The sequence below is a fragment of the Oreochromis aureus genome, linkage group 4, assembly GCF_013358895.1.
Source record: "Oreochromis aureus strain Israel breed Guangdong linkage group 4, ZZ_aureus, whole genome shotgun sequence".
NCBI lineage: Eukaryota > Metazoa > Chordata > Actinopteri > Cichliformes > Cichlidae > Oreochromis > Oreochromis aureus.
The window spans coordinates 18,006,920-18,028,548 of NC_052945.1; the positions used below are offsets into that span (position 1 = coordinate 18,006,920).

Below are 21,629 nucleotides of genomic sequence, written 5' to 3' on the forward strand. Positions count from 1 at the left end.
TTATTTTACAGTGACATGTTGGTTATCTCTGCACACTGTTGTTATTTCTTTAAGATACATGTTTGGTTGTGCTGCAGGAAAAAGGGAGTTAATGTGTGCAGGAAGGGGAGGGGGGTCCTTGTTGTTGTGTGTGACTGTGCGGGGCTGAAGTGAGGTGTTGTACGAGAGCACTCTCCCCGGAGTTAACGGCCCGTTTGCCTGTGTCACTAAATAAACGGACAAACTGAGGCCAAAACGTCTGGTTCTTGAGAACGTTACAATATATTTAGAAGTAGAGGCTTTAAAACCAAGTTAACGCTGAAAGTGCAAACATCACTAATGTCACACAACTTTGTCGACATGTGGCCAACAGTAATGTTTTAATGTTCTTCGTTATTAAACATTCGCACATAAATAAGTGACATCATATTCAGTACTTACTTTTGACACTTCACTCGCGGGTCCCTTCTGCCGTATTTTGCGGCAAAATTATCCACACCCACCGCCGCGCTATGAATTGTGGGATATATGGGACCACGAAGCGTGCACCGGACCACGCTTGATATTTGGGGAAATCGACGGCGCATTTGGAGTATGCATTTGAAGTACACTTGGAATTGGGACAGCCGTCGTCGCGTGGCGGTGACGTAATCGCACTTAAAATGTGTACTTCAAGCGTGCAGACCCTGAATTGGGACACAGCCACCGCCACAGCCTTAAAATTCAGGGAAATGAAGGACGCATTTGAGGGCCGCATTTCGAGCAGACCCTGAATTGGGATACAGGCTACAGGTAAGCTGGGTTCCAAATAATACATATACGATAGACAACAGTATCAATCGATCATAAACGTAAAAGCTAGAGAGCCAATTCACGAGCTTAAGGGTTGATAATGGTGAATCACCACCAGGTGTTGCAAAATTCACCTTTGTTAGAGAGAAGTCACCTTTGTTAGATAGCGAAGTATTTAAAAATAAATTTCATTTCATTATGTATGATCTGAGCATGCGCAGAATGATCTACAGCGCTCTTTGATCTTCTCAAAGGACCATTGTGACGTCACGGGCGACGTCACGTTCTCTGCTAAACCGAGTCCTTAAATAGGGGAGCTCCTTTAACAGTTTACATTGGAGCATTTTCAGAAACAGCCAGTTGTTTTAGACAAAGCTAATACGTATTTAACCTGTGACACCGTGCTTTAAACCTTTAAAATAATGTCACTGGAATCATTAAATAACTTACCTTCTGGAAGGAATAATGCATTGGAATCACTCAGGCTGCGGGCTCAGGCTAATGACATGAGACTGTCTCACCTTCAGGAACTCGTAAGGCTAAGTTCTGAGCCCGAGAGTACAAGTACTACTGAGCTGTCTACTGAGCTGTCTGCCGTTACAAGGGACAGAGATAAAATCAGAGAAGAGTATGAGGACAGTAAGAGAGCTCACGGGGAAGAGATCAAAAAAATGTGTGAAAAAAACACAGAACTCAGAACAGGGTACGAAAATATTACAAAAGAACACGCAGAACTCACAACAAGGTACGAAAATATAAAAAGAAAAAACGCAGAACTCAGAAGAGGGTACAAAAATATTACAAAAGAAAACACAGAACTCAGGGAAGAAAACGCAGAACTCAGAAGAGGGTACGAAAATATTACAAAAAAAACCGCAGAACTCGGGGAACAAAATGCAGAACTCAGAAGAGCGTACGAAAATATTACAAAAGAAAACGCAGAACTCAGGGAAGAAAATGCAAAACTCAGAAGAGGGTACGAAAATATTACAAAAGAAAACGCAGAACTCAGGGAAGACAACGCAGAACTCAGAAGAGGGTACGAAAATATTACAAAAGAAATCACAGAACTCAGGAAAACTGTGGAAAATCATCAGCGCCTAGTGGAAGAAGCGCAGTGTATAATAAATAGAAATGCTCCTGAACCTGAGGAGGCTGAGACCCATGGTTCGTGGTGTCATGGTGCCAAACACCTGCTTAAAGTAGGTCTTGCCACAGCGGCCATTGTTGTTCCTGCAGCTTGCTGGGCCATCTCAAAGCTTTTTGGCTGAAGTGAATGTCCCGCTCTGTGGGATCATGATTCCAAAGAGCGGGGATCGCTACACATCCACAATTACAGTAGGGCTGTAATTGTGGATGTGGACCAGTTACCCTTTAAAAACAGTAATGATGTTTTCCAGCCACATCCTGGCGTTGTTCCCGCTGGTGCAGGGTCCGCTCTTTGCGAAGGTTTCTCCATTTGGTTCTGTCCAAGGCGTCCTCAGGTGATGCGTTGACAGTCTTAATGTCTTCCTTGATTTTGTCCATCCACCGTTTCTTCGGTCTGCCTCGAGGCCGGCGTCCTTCTGGGTCGATCCTCATAGCCGTTTTTGCTACAGAGTTCTCGTGTCCATACCACCTCAGGTGGGACTCGAGCATCTTTTGGACTCGAGCCACAGCCCACCAACCTGTCATAAATACGCTGTGCTCTCCTTTATGTTTGATTTTATTTTGCCCCTCACCCCCCAACCCCCAACCAGTCATGGCAGAAGACCGCCCCTCCCTGAGCCTGGTTCTGCCAGAGGTTTCTTCCTGTTAAAAGGGAGTTTTTCCTCTCCACCGTTGCCAGAGTGCTTGCTCATAGGGGATCATTTGATTGTTGGGGTTGAATTTTTGGGTTTCATTTAATTGGCTTGAACTGAAAAACCTAAAAATTCAGGTGAGGGTTTTACATAGTGGAGAGCACTACATTTGTTAACTGCACTTTTTTTATTGTAGTTTTTGCAGTGCTTCCTACTACAAAAACTACAGATAAAAACCTTGCAGTTAGCAGCAAATCAAAATAAAGTTTTTATTTCAAATATATTTCATTATATTTTCTGTCATCATTTTATTATAGATTAAGTGCGGGGAAAGTGAGTTTCAAGTACCGTAGCGATGCTAATGCACGTTCTCAGTTGTGTGTTCTCTATATGTCTTGTTGAAGTAAGACAGGATGCAAAGGCTGTAATTGATCCTTGCATAGCCACTCATGTGCTGTATATGAATAGTTATTTGCTATTCATGGGCTGTGAGTTACAGTACATTGTATTTCTTGATGCAAGTGATATGTATGTGTAACCGGAACAAAGGCTGAGGCAACCTGGTCACTGCGAGCCAATGTTATCTATATGTATGATGGTTAATGTATATTCGCCAAGGTTATTCCTGTACTTTTTTTTTTTTTTATTCCTGTACTTTTGACAATGCGCTGACAGCTGTTATGCCACACGTTACAAAGAATTGCTGGTTCTTATCAGAGGCGATTAATGACTTGTTCCCCTGTTGATGTGCAGAATAAATCCTGCAGTTGAATTGTAAACAAGTTAATGATCTGTGCCTCTTTATTTCAATATACAGCTGCGGGATCTAGGATTGCACCCCTCCCAGGCACCTGTCACACCAGGGGGGCAACACATACTCTGTCTCTTTTCATATGTGTGTGTGTGTATGTTTCATAAAACAACATTTTAATGTTAATGGCCAATCCTTAATATGTTTAAACGGCTCCTCAGAATCTCAGCAGAGCCGGCTCGCCAGCATCAAAGCCAAAGCCGACAAGGTGTACAGCTTCTCTGACAACGCACCCAGCCCGTCCATCGGCGTGGCCAGCAGGATGGAGGCTGGCCTGGCGCCCACGCTCCACATGGACCAGAACGGAGCCGACAACACGTCGGTCAAGACCGGTAGCCCTGCCCACTCTGACATCTCTGATGCTGGGGAGGACGGCGAGGGTAAGGCGGGGGGGGGGTAAAGGTCAAGCCAGAGCCTGACCAGGGACCTCGTGAGGGTGTCAAGAAGACGCTGTTTCCCCCTCAGGCGTCCAATAAAGATTCTCCGCACTACCCCAGCTACGACGCCTACTACTCCCCCACCTACGCCAACAGGGGTGGAGTCGGGCCGAGCGGCGAGTGTCGAAGCCGCCATGTGGTACAGACAGGTAAAGGTGTCCAGTCTCCTCCCTCTGTCACGGCTCTTTCTGCCTCGCTTGTGTTTTAAGATTGATTGAGGTTAATTTGATGCTGACTTAGGTTTCTCCCCCTCTGCAGGAGCCCAACTCGCGTCTGTGGTCCTCCGTCTACCCCAGCAAATACTCGGAGGCTCCGAAACCGCAGGAGGACGACAGGTGGAAGGAGGAGCGGGACAGGAAGGTGAAGGAAGAGAGGCTGTGGCCCAAGGAGAGCCTCCAGAAAGATGAGTCGGCAAAGGAGGCTCGGAGGGCAGGACACAGCTGGCCTCCGAGGAGCTCCACGGGGGCGGGAAGGAGGCGCGCCGAGCCACCCCGGGTACAGAGGCATGCCCTCGGTCATGATGCAGAATTACCCAGGTGAGAAACTCAAACACGACATAAAGCAGGCGCATGCTGCACCAAAGAGAGCATGAGGGCGGCGAGGACTGGAGAGTGAAAACCAGGGAGGAGCGCGAGTGTTTTGGTTTGACCGAAATGTAAAAAGTCATGTTTCTTTGTGGTTTCTGAGGGACGAGCGAATGCCAGCTGTTGGTTTTGGTTTCTGTTTAGGCTCGCCGGTACCAAACCTGTCAACTGTTCACGGTGATAAGACTTCAGGAAGCCACAGTTCAATGTGCAACTTCCTCTAAAAACCACCAATTTTCACTTTTTTCCACATTTCTGTGTAAACAAATCAGATCAGGCTGTTTTAGACCAGCAGACGCTTAAAATTTACTTCTGTTCATTTTCATTCACATTATTAATATAAAATTAGACGAATGCAGCGCACGGCCCCAGATGATCAGACTTTCACTGGCCCCCGAAAGAAGCGTGAAGCTTTAAAAACGCTGTAGAGGAGTTGATGCTGAAAGCTCAACCGAACTCTGACAGGTTTAAAGATCTTTAAGCTATCTCACCACTGCATGTTTAATCCTGGCTACGGTGGCCACTGTGGGACAAACATCCAAGTCAACAAAGACGCATCAAAGTCAGTGTTACTGTAGCCTGTTGTAGGCTCTTCACCTTGCACTGTAAGTGGCCTTGTGGAAACTGTTGTTGTGATTTGGCGCTATAGTTTGAGGTGAGAAGGAATAGGATGACATTTTATTAAAGTGGCGTTGTCTCTTTCCTTCCTGTTGTTATGTGTTTGGTGAAGGATAAAACACTCTTGTTTCATATCTCAAGTCTGAAGATGCAGGCATGAATTTAAAAGCTCCTCCAAGGCAAACAAACGCCTACGATTTCTCTTCTCCTCTGCCTTTGGCGTCATGCATTTGTGGGCAGTCTCTAGCCACATACATAAAACGTGACTGGGTGGATCCATCTCAGCCATTGTAGTCAAAGCTGGTGGGGGTAACACGGAGCTCCTTTGTATTTTTAGTGGATTCATTCTTAGTTTGTGAGAATTCCTAAGTTTGTTGGAGAACACAGTTACACACAAATCACCACTTTTTGTTGTCTTTTCATTAAATAACCTGAAAAATGGTGTACTGTACCTTTAGAGCTGCTGCCTGAAACTTCACTGCCTCAAGCTGCCGTCACGTCGTCATGTCGAACCGTCCGCGGATCCGTGTTGTTTCTTTATGTTGGTCTCTCCAGGCTGCCAGCCAGTTACTACGCTTCCTCATACGGCGGGAAGGTGGTCGCAGGCGAGGACGGCGAGAAGCCCTCCAGGTCAAGTCCGTCTGTGAAGCTGTCCAGTGAGGCCAAAGATCTGGACCTGCTGCAGCTGCACGACAGCCAGTACAAAAGCAAGTCGCTGTCCATCCAGGACAGCAAGACGCCGCATGAGCGGGAGCGGGAGAGAAAGGGAGGGCGACCAGCCACGCTCCTCGCCCTCGCAACGCATCAGTCCCATCACCACCTGGGATACCCTCTGTACGACCTGTCCTACCCCTCAGGTGAGCCTCGCCTGCTGCCTTTAGATCCTCTTTAGCTCAGGTGTTCTCAGACTGGAGGACAACCTGCTCAGTTTAGTGACCAGCCACAGTGCCATGGTGATTGTTAGATTTGTATTGTGATTGTCATTTATCCTTAGAAATATCTACTTATATATTCTTAGAGTTTTATAATTAGGTGTAGATTGGTAGAGGTTTGATCCTTAATAGTCTGCAAGCTTTGTGTGCATTCCAGAGCTCTCTGACTTTCACACCCACATCCTGGGAGCATGGGAGAGGTCGTACCTTGTTTGATTGTTTTATGGTAGGATAAACGTATCTATATCTGTTTTAGGCTAAGTGCCTTTTGTTTAGATGGACGGCTCTGGGGAGTCTTCCTGGGGTCACAGTTTGACACACCCCCCCCACACACACACACACACACACACACACACAAGGTATTCTTTGTTCACATGTATACCTATATAAGAGGTCACATGTTAATGAACCTATGCATATTCATGTAACCACAATAAAAGAGCAGTGTTACGGGGGAGCGGACGAGAGCAACTGGGGTCAAGCGAAGGAACGGCGCCTGTCCAGTTCTCTCCCGTGCACGTGAAACATAAAGAATGTTGCCTACTTGTGTCTTGCTTGCTGTGTAATTACACTGTCTTCAACGTTCCAGCGAATAGGTTTAAGCTACAAACCTATCATTAATTGGTCCTTCGACGCCGGATCCCTGGAGTCGGCATTCACCGAGGAGAGAACCCTGACGTCAGCGAAACATGAGAATTTGTCATCGGGCCGGTGGATTAGCTGTCTGTTTTCTCTCTTCGATGAATGACGATCGGCGGGATCCGAGGCTGATATTACACCCTAAGCAAAGCCGAGTAAGTTTCAAGTCTTTGCCACTGAGTGCGGCAAAGCACGCATCCACTGTGTGCGGTTGCGTTGAAAGTCTTTGCCACTGTGTGCGGCAAAGCACGCATTCACTATGTGAGACTGAGTTGAAAGTCTTCATCACTGTGTGCGTTAAAGCGCGTGATCACTGTTATGTAAGTCTTTGCCACTGAGTGCGGCAAAGCGCGCAGCCACTGTGTGAGACTGCGTTGAGAAAATAGGCCTAATTTTTGTTGTTTGTGAGCGAGGATATTTGTTGTGTTTGTGTGAATGCTGCGGAGCAGGCGTGGTCTGGGACACGGTTGTTGTTGTTATCATGGGTTCCCGAGCAAGTAAGAGTGCCTCACAGGGAGATGACACATTCGTGCAAGAATTCACTCCCGGCAGCGCGAGCCATTTATATTCTCATAATTGTCATGAGCGTAAACTGGTCGCGGGAGAATCTCAAATGTTGGAAGTTTTCAGAAAACACAGCAGCCTTGAAGAGCGTGCAGAGAAGGCCAGCCCACATCAGCAGCAGTTAAGCTATGCTCTGGTGAATGGCTTTCACCCACCCATTGCTGATTTCATTAAGAAACAAAATGTTAATCATAACTCTGACATGCTTTATGACCGAGTATGTATGAACTGTGCCCACCATGCGCAGGAAGTCATTAAAAATAACAAAAAGAAGTCACAAAGCGCTGAGGCCGCTGCCTTTTTAGCAGATGAAATTTTGTTTCAGGGACAGGTTGGAAGAGGGCGAAATGGAGGCAGGAGTAGGAGAAATAGAACCTCACGGCAATTAAGGGGGAACCGTGGAAAAAGAGATGATAAGTGCTATGCATGCAGGGAAATGGGCCACCACGCAAGAGAGTGTCCTAAGCGCAAGCCTGAGTAACCCCACCTGTAATAAATGATTAGTACCCGTCAAAACTGCCAATACACACGTTTAGATTATTTTTTTAGATTGCCCTGATCAACAACAGCCTGTGCTCCAGACCATTAATTTAACCAGTTGTTAAAAGTAATCTGGATTAAGCTTAGGGTTGCTCAAATTCAGTACAATGACATATGAGATGAAGTAAAATAGATAAATATTTTACCTAATTACGTGCATAGAGGCACTTGACCTGTTTGAAAACTGTCATCCTAATATGAGCCATTGTTGAGATATAGAGCACACCTGTGAAAACAACTAATATGCTGAACCCTGTATGAAGCAGCTGAAAACTACATGATGGAGAAGCTGAATTGCAAGTCTTTGCCACTGTGGGCAAAGCACGCAACCACTGTGTGAGGTTGTGTTGCTGTCTCTTCTGGGCTGATGAGCAAGCTACACATTATCAGATCGGGAGCTGGCTGAGAACTCATCAAAGAGAGAGAAACAGAACTATGATAACTCGAGTATGTAGCGTATCCGTGAGTTCAGCTTCTTCTTTCAGATGCGCAGCAGTTTTCCTGGATCTTGATTCATGTGTGTAGAGTGTTCATAGCATCAGCATCATGTTGTTGTTTATTTGCTTTGTTGGGTTGAAAAATAATTAAATAAACTTGTGATCATACTTATGGATCACCATGGCACATGTCATCAGCCATATGATTTATTTATACAGATAAAAAAAGTGAGTGTGAATGTGCCTGACGTCGCAGTGTGTGTGTGCGTTGTGTAAACGTAATTGTCACAAATTGTGAGAGCGGTGATTCTGCAGGTCACCAGCTAGTGTAAAGAAAAAAAAGAGAGTAAAAAAGAGACAAAATCTACATTGTAGATGAAAATAATCATAGGAAAAAGGTTTTGTGTTTATTAGCCAAGAACAACTACAATCTCATTTTCTGCTTTTAAGAAAGGAGAGTTCTGTGTGTTGGTTAAGCAGTGATGATAATAATGAAAAATGTCTTAGTTTTGTCACTTTCAGATTAAAGCAGACCTGGACCAATTTTCCACATGCAGCGGTCGGAATAAAGTTATAGTTTAAGATCATTGGAAATGTTCAGGCCAATATCTGGCTAACTTATTTACAGCACCATGTGTCCTTCATCCTCACAAGTAGGGCTGCACGATTTTGCAAAAAATGAGAATCACGATTTTTTTGCTTAGAATTGATATCACGATTCTCTCACGATTTTCTTTTCCAATATAAATATTTATAGCACTTATTAACTGCACATCAACTTCGTAACAGTTGAAACTGAACATAAAAACAATAAATAAACATAAAAACAATAAATGCCTCACATTTTGTCGTTGCCGCAAAATGTTGTACTGCTTGAAATTCCGTCTCCACCGTTGCTCGACACTGCGTGTATAGAGCAGGTAGTGCAACAATAGAAAAATAGTTGCGGGGACGGCACTGTGTAGTAGCTTTGTCTAGGGCAGGGTCAGCAACCTTTAACACCCAAAGAGCCATTTGGACGCGATTTCCACACGAAAGAAAACTCTGGGAGCCGCAAATACTTTTTGACATCTAAAATGAACATAACACTGTATATATTGTTTGTTTGTTTGTTTTTTTTACCTTTATGCTTTGTGTGAACAACTAAGGTGTGTTGCTTAAATGCATGAAGTGCTACAGAGAAAATTACATTTATGTAATTAACACATTTTGAACTTTGCAAAATTCCGCCTAAGTATGTATTTTACTTGGTTAATATGTGTGGCGGGGCGTGGACTGCAGCGCTGCTGCAGGGGAGGCGGACGCACCTTAGCGGTACCCGCAATCACGCCTCGCCGCCTTAACGTCTGTGCCACCTATGCTGTTGTGTTGGTGTGTGTCGGGCTGCGAGCTTTAACACCGGCTGTATGCGTAAAGCAACCGTGTATGAAAAGTGGTCAATAAAAAGATGCTGAAAAGCGTGTTCATGGAAACATAGTCGGGTCTGCCGTGATATGTTTACAATGGGACTTCCGCTCCTGAACCTCTGCGCACAGCGTCTGCTGTACGATCGGGGCTGTACGAAGTCACTTTGATCTTTACGCACGACTGTAAGCTGTCGTCTGTGAGGCGTGAACGTGTTTGTTTTGGAGAACAGCTGCTGACATAATGTGGATCCGAAGATCCATAATTGGCCTACCTGGGGTTGGCGGGCGTTTCGGCGGTATATCGGCTTCCGCAAGTGTGACGCTTATTTTGATCGATCAAAAACTAATAGAATATAATTTTATATTTATATTTCAATATCACAATAATCTTCCAATTTAGAACTACGAGTTAAAAAAAAGAACTAACATAAATAAAATAGACTTTAGCTAATTACTTACAAAAAATTATTTATTTCCCCAAACCACGCGGAGCCGTAGAAGGACTAAAGATCCGCATGCGGCTCCGGAGCCGCAGGTTGCCGACCCCTGGTCTAGGGTGTTGATCATTTTCCTAAATCCCTCGTTTTGCACAGTGTTGATGGGAGCCATATCTTTGGTCAGGTGATAAGTGATAGCCTCCGTAATTTCTTTGTGCCTGCGGGAGTTCGACGTGTATAGGGAAGCGCTGTATAAGGTTCCCGTTATTAATGTTTGGGTGGTTGACCGGGACAGATTTTCTCCTGTCACTTTCTCGCCATCCCTGACGTGCTCTCCGTTGTTTCTTTCCTGCCAATTTGAGCATCACACGGCACAGCTTCTGTATCACGTGGTATAAGGCACCGCCCTTGTCATTTGTTGAGCAGGAAGAGTGAGCGCTTGTTTTCATGCAGGTTATGTCCCGGATCAAAATGCGGTACAATCGCAGTCTTTTTTTTTTTCTTTTTTTCTTTTTTTTTAAAATCGTTGTCATTTGGAAATGAGATCGCACGTAAGTATGAATCGAGATCGCGATTTTCTAACGATTAATCGTGCAGCCCTACTCACAAGTGAGCTCTCACTCCTCCCTGAAGACAAGGAATGCAGCCCCAAGAGCAATAACATGGCAGATAAAGAGACAGCAGCAAAGTCCTGAGCAAAGAGACCCAGCAAGCAGCAGCAGTGTGGACAAACGGCAGTGGAGAAGAAGAGCAAACCATCATCTTGATTGGATGAATGGCACTGTGTTTCCAACAAGCTGCAACTTCACTGTGCTTGTGAAAAGGATGTTTGAGGAGACTGTTGGAGGTTGACATTTGCCACTTTCGGAGAAAATGGCAAGAAGAGACAGTGGAACACATGACAAAGCTGAAGAAGAACTGCCGGCTGTTGGACTGTTGAAGTGGGAGAGGACAACAGAGTGAGAGCAGTAGGTGAGAACACAGAGGAATGCTGTTGTTTAATGTGGGAAATCAAAATTTGGGTTAGCAAACCTGGGGAAAAGAAAACTGACTGCTTAAGTGGAAAATTGTGAAGGAATCTGAACCACTGCAAAAAGAAACATATACAAAATCACACACACAAGCAGAACATGCATTAACCCTACTAACACAAACAAAAGAGAGCTCATGAAGATTAGGCAGCATCTTGAGCATGTGAGTCTGTTTATCATCTTGTCCAAGTCACCTCGTGTGATGCAAAGACCAGTGGACTCATAGCACATTAGTTAGGAAAAAAATGATGATCAATTAATAGCAGAGAAGTGTGTAGGAAAGGCAGCTTTAAGAACATGCCCTGCTGGAGATGCAGCTCCAGACATTGATTAAACCTGCCTAATAACACAAACACACATGCAATGAAGATCAGCTTGTTATCTCTCATCAGTGCTAAAATAGTGTCAATTTAGCAGATGCTTGTTATCAAATGCTGAATTTATCCAATGCTGACAATTAACTCTCTATGTTGCAGGACAACAGTTTAATTTTTGTGGGGAAAAAAAGATTCTGGTTTGACCAACCAGTGATCAGACAATAAATTTAGTTGTTAATATAGTAAATTGGGAGATGCTTTCTGCCTGATTGATGCAGCACAAGTAATTTACTGTATGAGGGAAATTCTATTTTTGTGATAATATTTTGAACATGCATTTCTGTTGTCCTGTCAACTTAGTGGGTTAATAGCTGATATGCAAATTAGTTGGTTGTTCTTAGATTAATGAAAGGTGACTGAATTCTAGCACAAGTGAATGGGATGTGTTGGAGTTTGTTAGAAAGGAGACTCTAAAACACTGAGTTTCCTGTTGTGATGTGCGAGTGAATCCTGCACCCAGATACAAAACTCTGAATACATGAGAACAAACGTCTTTTGTGAAATGCATGACAACATGTCACATGTTTTATGATGACGGGGAAAAAGGAAAACTAAATAAAATTTGTGGCCTAAATGAGTAAAAAGTACAGTCCTGGGGATTAAAATTCATAGCTAATGAGACATGAGGCTTATGTTGTGTGTTGTGCGGCTAATGGTTGGGTTGGTTTTGAATTAATCTAGCTGATGATTTTTCTTTTGTTGTGAAGTTGAGCCTGCCAATTAGTATGATGGTATGATAAACCATGCTAATGTTATGATTTACCCTCCTGAGATGAGGAGCATGTGTCATGACTTAACAAGGCCTTTTTATTTTGATACTTTCACAGTGCACTGAAAGTTTTGTTTGATGATCTCTGTTTGAGCAGATCTGCACGATTACAACAGAAGCGCTATACGACATGTCAAGAAAATTGTTGCAAGTGAGTTTCTCCACATTAAAATGGGCTCAGGAGAAAGTCACTTATCTGACAAAGGTGCAGATGAATCTATGTGTGTTTCTTTTTACAGGAGCAGAAAGATGACAGCAACATTCGAGGTTGCATGATGATTTAACCTTTTAAATGCCACTTTCTGTGTCTGTGCATCTATCAGGGGTGTTATTCACTACCTTGTGTTGCTCACAGAGGTAGCTGTGAGAAAGCGTGTGTACACCTGCGCAGCGCTAACATTTCTACAGCATTACAGTTTTTCATGTGATTTGATCATGTGATTTATACCAGGACAGCTGGTTGATGTTTTCTACTACAGGATTTCTGGGTTTATGTGTGAAGAAAACTGTGTTTACAGGTTATGAGTTGGTGATGCTGTTACACTGTGTTGTTGGGAAAATGTGAAGGTTACTTTGACGATGTGAATAACATGTGAGAAATTTCCTGTGTTGAAACTAGTGCCACTCCTTTCCACAGCTATGGATGGCTAACTTTATGGTCTTTTTATAGCACCTCTGGACCCTGTCAATTTGTGCCTGACCTCCAGGATTGTCCATGTGTGTTGCTAATGTTTGTTTTTCTAAGAGTGCATGTAGAGGATTCAGCAGAGATGGACAAGTAACATGAGAAAGCAAATAAGAGATGCAGTGTTTGTGGAATAGTTTAATATGGGGCTCATTAGCTGGCCACTACTGAGCTCCTAGTGTTAAATACGTGGAGTGACTTTGCTTAAGGGAAGTCACCGATTACATTAATGTTAACTGAGCACATGGGATGATCCATGTCTGAGGCAAATTATGCCAATAATTGTAGTTTACTGATTTGAGAAAACCTGCACATGATACTTGTCCTGTTGATGCTGAATGCTTTATTACTCTTATGATACAATTGTTTATAAGTGTGGAGTTTGATTTCACTTCCAGATCTTGTTTTCCAGGCCATGATGGTGTGTATGATGGCTCCAGACAGAGCCAGGTTTTAAGCAAACTTAATATGCAAAACACACTAACATCTTTTATTGCAGGGTTACGGAGCTACTCCAGAGGAGATGCCGATGTTGCCTGGGACATGATCTAGCTAACCTTTTTCTTTAGGACAGGAATCTGGTTTTGATGAGTTGACTCATGGGAGTGTCCATGCGTCAAGAGGAGGGGTCCAGAATTAACATTAAACAATGTTTTCTATGATTTTTGCAGTACTTTGTGTGATTAACAGTTCATTTACGGGTATTAAACCTATGCAAAGTGGTGCATCCATGTTCAGATGGGGCTTTGATGGTCCATAAATGAAGCTCACTGAACTAAAGAATGTGGTTTGATGATGCTTTACATGCTCTCCAAATAGAAGTTTTTCCTCCTAGCAAGGAAATACAGGTGCAGCAGTTAAAGTATTGCTGAAAGGAATCTCCTGAGAAATCTTCAGAGGCCCAGTGAGAAGCAAGAACCCATTCCAGGCAGAGCTGACAGTCCAGGCAGTGGTTGAGGTCAAAGGTCGAGCTGTTTGGTGCCCATCATGAGATCAGATTTCGGAGCCACAGCAAGGACCACGAAGCTGCGAAGGATGAGAGCTGTGCCAAGGGGGCTTTCCAGAGGCCAACAGAGGAGATTGTGGACAACAGACGGGCACCTGAAGGATGAGGGGAGCGTGCCAAGCTCCACCGACAGCGCAGGGGGAGCCCAAGGATGACATCATGATCCTGTGAAAAGCACAGGAACCAGAAGCTATGGTGGTGATGACAGCAGTTTCCTATGAACATCACCTAATGCTGTGTCACTATACTGTGCATACGATGGCACACTGAAGACTGCTGGGATCATAACAGCAGTAAGATAACTGGATCCACCACCCTTTCCACAGAGGGTTTTTCCTGCACAGGATGGACAATGGAGGAGTCATATGTATCCCCCTCGCAGGACGGAGGCCTGAAGTGAGGTGATGGGGGTTGGTAGAGGCCATAAAACTAGAGTGCTGAAGAGGTCTGCAGCTTTCACGATAGCTGAGACCCATGTTGACAAACGGCAAACTCAACTGGTATGTTTGAATGTCTATTCTACATACATTTGGACTCTGGTCCTATGGACAGTGATGGAAACAACTGGAAGACACATTTATGACGTCCTGCAGAACTTAAACCACTCTGCAGAGAGACGTGTGATTTACATGTCTTGTGAAGGAGCACCACCAAGCTGGAGTGTTTTTGAAAATGTTAATTTCTCTTTTGACCGTTAACAATTCATTTGTTTGCTTGTAGGATGCAGTTTACCATTGAATGAGATCAATGAGAAACTGGATAACTGCTAATATATTTGTCAAACTGTGTACATTGACATATGCTGAGTATAAAAATGTTTGCATTGACACTGTCAGACATGACGTATTCATAACTGGGTACTTTTCTAGCATAATCGCCAAAAGGGGGGAAATGTTAGATTTGTATTGTGATTGTCATTTATGCTTAGAAATATCTACTTATATATTCTTAGAGTTTTATAATTAGGTGTAGATTGGTAGAGGTTTGATCCTTAATAGTCTGCAAGCTTTGTGTGCATTCCAGAGCTCTCTGACTTTCACACCCACATCCTGGGAGCATGGGAGAGGTCGTACCTTGTTTTATTGTTTTATGGTAGGATAAACGTATCTATATCTGTTTTAGGCTAAGTGCCTTTTGTTTAGATGGACGGCTCTGGGGAGTCTTCCTGGGGTCACAGTTTGACCCCCACACATTATTGTTATTGCTTTTTCTTGCTCCTCTTTTTTTAAACACACCAAAAACTTGCAATTAATAAAAAGCAATTATGCGTGAGTAATGCGCAGGTGCTCATCACATCCATGAATATGCTTGGACTTCTGTGCCGCTCCTCTGCACCTGTACTTAAATTCACCTGCCCTGTTTCACGTGTCTCCACCTACTGGTCAGATCATTGAATCTCAGTATAAAAAAAAAACAGTGTTACTGAACAAGACGTCAGCCTCCTCTTCATCATCATCATCACCTTCTTCTTCTGTTGTTGTTGTTTTAATTTCAAACCATTCCCTGGTAAAATCTTATGACCCGTGATCTCCTCTCACTTTCTACAGGCACACTTGATTGGCCAGCCTCTATGCCTCTCAGAGTCATGTGACTGGATCAAGTGAAGAAGCGTTTTTGTTTCCGTGACATCAGTTCATGGTGTTCTGTGTATGTTTGACATCTCTGCCTGGACGTCCAGCCGACTGCTCTGACCCTTGCTGGACCGGATCCTGGTCCCGTTTGGTTTTGCCGGTTCTGGGCGGTCCCGTTAGCCAACAGGTGCTGCTGGGATGCAGGTGGGCAGAATTCACAGTGACGTACCTGCAGGGACGACTGGGCACTCTGTCATTTTACGGCACTCGGATTGGGTTTTTATGTCCTGCGGTGACGTCTGACCTCTTTTAGAAGGACGGGCTCAGCTCTGGATGACATCACACCATTACCTGGATGCATTTCAGCTTCACGTGAAATAAAGAGAACACTGTGGATGAAGGGGGGCCGGCCTCCTACTCTTCTTTTTGTCTGGTAGGCTGTGCCTCTGTTTTTCTACTGCTGTTGATCTGATATTAAACCTGTAGCTGGTGGAGCAGTGCTCAAGCTCAGTGTCCTCATTTATTCCCTGAAAACACCAGAGAGAAGCTGATGTCGTGAAATGTCTTCAGGTCCTGGGATGATGGAAGGCAGGAGGAATTCGCTCAGATTAAAGGGTTCTTCTTTCAAAACAAAAAGCTTGCAGATTCTGGTTTCATTGTGTAGAATAAAATATTTCCTGGTTTAAAAACATAAAACAAATGGAGAAGTGTGCTTATGGATGTCGATCCATCGATTATTCACTTTATTCGGTAATATGTGGCCTCGTAGAGAACTGACCTGCCTAATGTACTGCAAAGCACATGTACATATATTTCAGGATCACTGTAACCTCAGTGGCTTTAAATAAACTTTATTTTGGAGTTTCATATTTTGATTTTGCACAGTTTTCTTTAGGAAACAACTTTTTCTAGTCATTCACATTTATTTAATGTGCTAAATTAAGTTTTGGGCATGTGTGGCACTATGATATAGATGAATACATGAAAAATGCAGCCCCCCATTTTATTTTGATGCTTCAAGTAACTTTTTCTTTTGGGAAAAACTACTGTTAATGTCTATTTTGCTGTAATATAAGTTCCGCCAGCAGAGGGCGCTCGGTGTCTTACGCATCAGTAGCCCACACCTCGCTAGAAGAAGAGTAGTGCAGAGCTGGCGCACCAGGTAGTTCCTGTTACCTGCTGTTTTTACAGGTAAGCTGGGTTCCAAATAATACATATGTGATAGACAACAGTAGCAATCGAAACGTAAACGTAAAAGCTAGAGAGCCAATTCACGAGTTTAAGGGTTGATAACGGTGAATCACCAGCAGATGTTGGAAAATTCACCTTTGTTAGAGGGAAGTCACCTTTGTTAGATAGCAAAGTATTTAAAAATGAATTTCATTTCATTATGTATGATCTGAGCATGCGCAGAATGATCCACAGCGCTCTTTGATCTTCTCAAAGGACCATTGTGACGTCACGGGCGACGTCATGTTCTCTGCTAAACCGAGTCCTTAAATAGGGGAGCTCCTTTAACAGTTTACATTGGAGCATTTTCAGAAACAGCCAGTTGTTTTAGACAAAGCTAATACGTATTTAACCTGTGACACCGTGCTTTAAACCTTTAAAAAAATGTCACAGGAATCATTAAATAACTTACCTTCTGGAAGCGATAGTGGAGAGGAATCACTAATGCTGCAGTTTGAGGCTAGTGAGATGAGTCTGTCTCACCTTCACAGAGACGTAGTGCTTAAATTTGAGCACAAGCGTAGAATAACTGCAGAACTAAGGGTAGCGCTTGAAAATATTAAGAAAGAAAACGCAGATCTCAGGAAAGAGCTCAAAAATATTAAGAAAGAAAACGCAGATCTCAGGAAAGAGCTTGAAAATAGTAGCAAAGACAACTCAGAAGTCATGGAAGAGCTCGAAAATATTAAGAAAGAAAACACAGATCTCAGGGAAGAGCTCAAAAATATTAAGAAAGAAAACGCAGATCTCAGGAAAGAGCTCGAAAATAGTAGCAAAGACAACTCAGAACTCATGGAAAAGGTCGAAAATATTAAGAAAGAAAACGCAGATCTCAGGGAAGAGCTCAAAAATAGTAGGAAAGAAAACACAGTTCTCAGGGAAGAGTTCGAGAATAGCAGGAAAGACAATGCAGAGCTCAGGGAAAAGGTCGAAAATAGCAGGAAAGACAACGCAGAGCTCAAGGAACAGCTCGAAAATAGCGGGAAAGACAACGCAGAGCTCAAGGAACAGCTCGAAAATAGCGGGAAAGACAACGCAGAGCTCAGGAAAGAGCTCGAAAATAGCAGGAAAGACAACGCAGAGCTCAAGGAAGATCTCGAAAATAGCAGGAAAGACAACGCAGAGCTCAGGGAAGAGCTCGAAAATAGCAGGAAAGCGAATGCAGAACTCATGAAAACTGTGGAAAATAATCAGCGCCTACTTAAAGTAGGTTCAGGTCTTGCCACAGCGGCCATTGTTGTTCCTGCAGCTTGCTGGGCCATCTCAAAGCTTTTTGGCTGAAGGGAATGTCCCGGGGATCATTCAAAGAGCGGGGATCGCTACAATTGTGGATTTAAAGTTACCCTTTAAAAACAGTAATGATGTTTTCCAGCCACAGTCCATCTTCATCCTGGCGTTGTTCCCGCTGGTGCAGGGGACTCGAGCATCTTTTGGACTCGAGCCACAGCCCACCAACCTGTCATAAATACGCTGTGCTCTCCTTTATGTTTGATTTTATTTTGCCCCTCACCCCCCCAACCAGTCATGGCAGAAGACCGCCCCTCCCTGAGCCTGGTTCTGCCAGAGGTTTCTTCCTGTTAAAAGGGAGTTTTTCCTCTCCACCGTTGCCAGAGTGCTTGCTCATAGGGGATCATTTGATTGTTGGGGTTGAATTTTTGGGTTTCATTTAATTGGCTTGAACTGAAAAACCTAAAAATTCAGGTGAGGGTTTTACATAGTGGAGAGCACTACATTTGTTAACTGCACTTTTTTTATTGTAGTTTTTGCAGTGCTTCCTACTACAAAAACTACAGATAAAAACCTTGCAGTTAGCAGCAAATCAAAATAAAGTTTTTATTTCAAATATATTTCATTATATTTTCTGTCATCATTTTATTATAGATTAAGTGCAAGAGTTGTTAAGTGTGGATAATTAAATAATAGTTTATTGCAATAGCAAATTGCGCCTTGTTCTCAGATGGACAGCAAGTGGAGAGTGATAGATGAGATGAGGAGATGGGAGGAGGAAGAGAGGCAAAGAGTGATTCACAGGCAGAGCCTAGTTTATTTACCACAGTTTTTTGTTGCCTGGACACTTCTTTGTACACATGGGTCGTATCTTTTGTATGATAATTACTGATAGAGACAGACGTGACTCTGTATTTATATTTCTTGCAGCCTGTTAACACTGTACCTCCTGCCTTTACAAACGGCTCTTCTGTGTTTCTGTCTCATCGTTCTGCAGATGAACATTTGTCGCCCACTGTGATCTCAGCACGTTTTCCTGGTTCTGGAGAGCAGATCGAGCGTTGATCTGAGTCCTGTGATTTCCAGTAGTGATTTATTCCCAAGACAAAATCAAATTGTCCTCTGCTGCCGTGTTGTTGCACAATGAAAACGATGGAGGTGTCAGAAACGGTCCGGCCCTGGTTATTGTCTCAGATATGACGCTAGTCTTATCCTGTCCGCTTCTGTGTGTATATATGTAATATGCATATCCACATAATTATGGATATTATAATTATGATATTTAATAAACACACTGTATTTTAAAGAACATACATTAAGAAACTGATTGTATTAAATTTTTATTTCAAATATATTTCATTATATTTTCTGTCATCATTTTATTATAGATTAAGTGCAAGAGTTGTTAAGTGTGGATAATTAAATAATAGTTTATTGCAATAGCAAATTGCGCCTTGTTCTCAGATGGACAGCAAGTGGAGAGTGATAGATGAGATGAGGAGATGGGAGGAGGAAGAGAGGCAAAGAGTGATTCACAGGCAGAGCCTAGTTTATTTACCACAGTTTTTTGTTGCCTTATGGTTCCAAGCGCTTTCACCAATCTTTGCATTTTGTTATTATCTCATAACACTTGTTTAATCGGCTACCATCTCTCCTATGGAAGTTTTACTGTCTACAGTCCCAGATCAACACAGCCCTGCCCTCCAGCACTATCAGCAGCGGGAGCAGCAGAAACCCCTCAACAGCAACATTTTACCCCATCAGGTAAAACATAGGCTATGTTTGCTTTGCCTTATCGCCACCTCACAACACTGATATAGTATGATGCGATCCCATATTAGATTCTTGATGAATGTGTCTTGTTGTTATTCAGCCTGGTTCAATGTGCCCCTTTTTAACTTGAGCACCCGCCCCTTTAAAGATCTCTGCATGGCCCTGACCAGGAGGGGATTAAAGAAGAGTGGGGTGAGAGCCAGACTCAAGAGGCAGACACACAAACAACGAGCGCTGCCGTCCATTATCTTTGCTAATGTGCTAATGTGACAAGCTGCAAGCCTGCATCAACCACTTCCATGAGTACAGAACTGCCTCCGTTCTGGCATTTACGGAATCGTGGTTAAACAACAACGACGACAACAGCACGCTACACATTGCTGGCTTTTCACCACCCCTTCATCTGGACATCTTGGCCCTGACAACATCAGCAGTGGAGTCCTGAGGCACTGTGCAGGGTAACTAGGAAGTGTGTTCCGGACTCACTGTTAGGATCCACTGATTTAGTCACTGATCAACCTTCAGTCACGTAGGAGGTCAGAGCTTCATGTTTATGGGATTAATGTGCAGTTTCATTGAATCTGTATTTATCTGTAAACAGGGTTCATACGGGTGCATGAAATATGTGATGTTTGGTGCAGTTTTCCTGTTTTGTGGGGAAGAAAGGCTTTTTAAGTCAACCTAAGATGATTCGTTTTCATTTTCACATGGTCTTAGTGAGGTGATGCAAAGTGAAACATGCTTTCTGTTTGTTTTTTTCGGCCATGTGCTGGGAAAGCTTGAACATGGACCTTGAAAGTGCTTAAAAAGTGCTTGAATTGGAGCCAGAAAAAGGCGTATGAACCCTTGATTGGGAGGTGATGGAGTCTGAAACCATGTGATCACTGTAAGCTCTGTGATTTATTACCTGATGGACCAGCAACACCTTCACTGTGTTTAAATGAGAATGAATCCAGCTTTACTTTAATATAGACGGCACTGTGCAAAAGTCTTGAGCCCTCGTTTCTTTACATTTTGCAGGAGAATTGGAAACGGGTGCAGCGATTCACTGAAACGTGCAAATATTCATTAAAAATACAGAATACGAGGCAAAAATCAAGTCTTTACAGTTGTAACGAGCTTGAACGTGAATGTTTGGTCTGACCTTCATCCTTCAGCTCACTCTGAACTCTCTGAGCAGCTCTCTGTCGTCTCTGTGAGGACCTGCAGGAACACTTCTCCAGACTTCTTGAAGGACATTCAAAGCTCTTCTGCCTTTTCTTGATTATGTTGATGATTCCACACTGTTTATGTCCTGCCGAGCTTTGTGCTCTGGGAATGCCAGACCATGACTGATATTTTGTAGATCAGAATGCGTAGTTGTGAACTGAGTTTTGTAAGGTTGTGTTTAGCATTAAGTGTTGTGGTGCTGATGAAAGTCCTGCTGGCAGAAATGACCTTCAGCCAGAAAGGTTGATGGTCAGGATGAACCTGGACACTTCTTTGTACACATGTGTGTCGTATGTTTTGTATTATAATTACTGATAGAGACAGACGAGACTCTGTACAGTGGAACCCCAACTTATGGAATAAATTCGTTCCAGAGGGTCTTTCGTAAGTCAAAATTTTCGTAAGTCGAAGCACCTTTTTCCATCGCATTTTGAGTGAGGCGATGCTGGCTGAAGACGAAGTTCTTGGTGGAGGAGGACCTCGCTCATATTTTCAATAATTTCTCTCTTTGTTTCCATTGAGAGCACTTTACGCTTCTTCTTTTCACTCGAATCACTTGCAGAAAGTTTTTTCGGCCCCATTATGAATGAACGATAGGCTATTTGCAAACGAAAAGCACACGAAATAGCGCACTGCAACAACAATACGTCTTTCACGTGGAACAGCGAAATGCAAGTACGAAAGCCGAGGGGTTATCACATGATTCGGAAGGCATTCTGGGCTCAGCCAGCGGATTTCGTTACGCGGGCATTTTGCTGTACCACGGGCAGAAATATTGCCGTGAAGTGCCTTCG

The 21,629-nt window shown here is 43.4% G+C and overlaps 1 protein-coding gene across 4 annotated transcripts; it reads left to right on the plus strand.

The window, feature by feature from the left end:
- The first annotated feature begins 718 nt into the window (after positions 1–718).
- Positions 719–16,391, plus strand: LOC116313026 (zinc finger protein 609-like). Of its 4 annotated transcripts, none has more exons than XR_005612856.1 (6): positions 719–771; positions 3,525–3,949; positions 4,059–4,336; positions 5,558–5,859; positions 15,373–15,829; positions 15,937–16,391. XR_005612856.1 is itself a non-coding variant. In XM_039611335.1 (5 exons), the coding sequence occupies exons 2-5, from the start codon at positions 3,935–3,937 to the stop codon at positions 15,414–15,416; spliced, it is 639 nt and encodes a 212-aa protein (XP_039467269.1). In that variant the 5' UTR covers positions 719–771; positions 3,525–3,934; the 3' UTR covers positions 15,417–15,896. The 4 variants fall into 4 exon arrangements, 2 of the variants coding, with proteins under 2 accessions (XP_039467269.1, XP_039467270.1); XR_005612857.1 differs by lacking the exon at positions 15,937–16,391 and having other exon boundaries at positions 15,373–15,600; positions 15,710–15,896; XM_039611335.1 differs by lacking the exon at positions 15,937–16,391 and having other exon boundaries at positions 15,373–15,896.
- Positions 16,392–21,629: the final 5,238 nt, after the last annotated feature.

Coding starts and splice junctions, on each gene's coding strand:
- LOC116313026 (XM_039611335.1), top strand. Junction 4,337..5,557: donor CATGATGCAGAATTACCCAG/GTGAGAAACTCA, acceptor TGGTCTCTCCAG/GCTGCCAGCCAGTTACTACG. Junction 5,860..15,372: donor CGACCTGTCCTACCCCTCAG/GTGAGCCTCGCC, acceptor CACTTTCTACAG/GCACACTTGATTGGCCAGCC.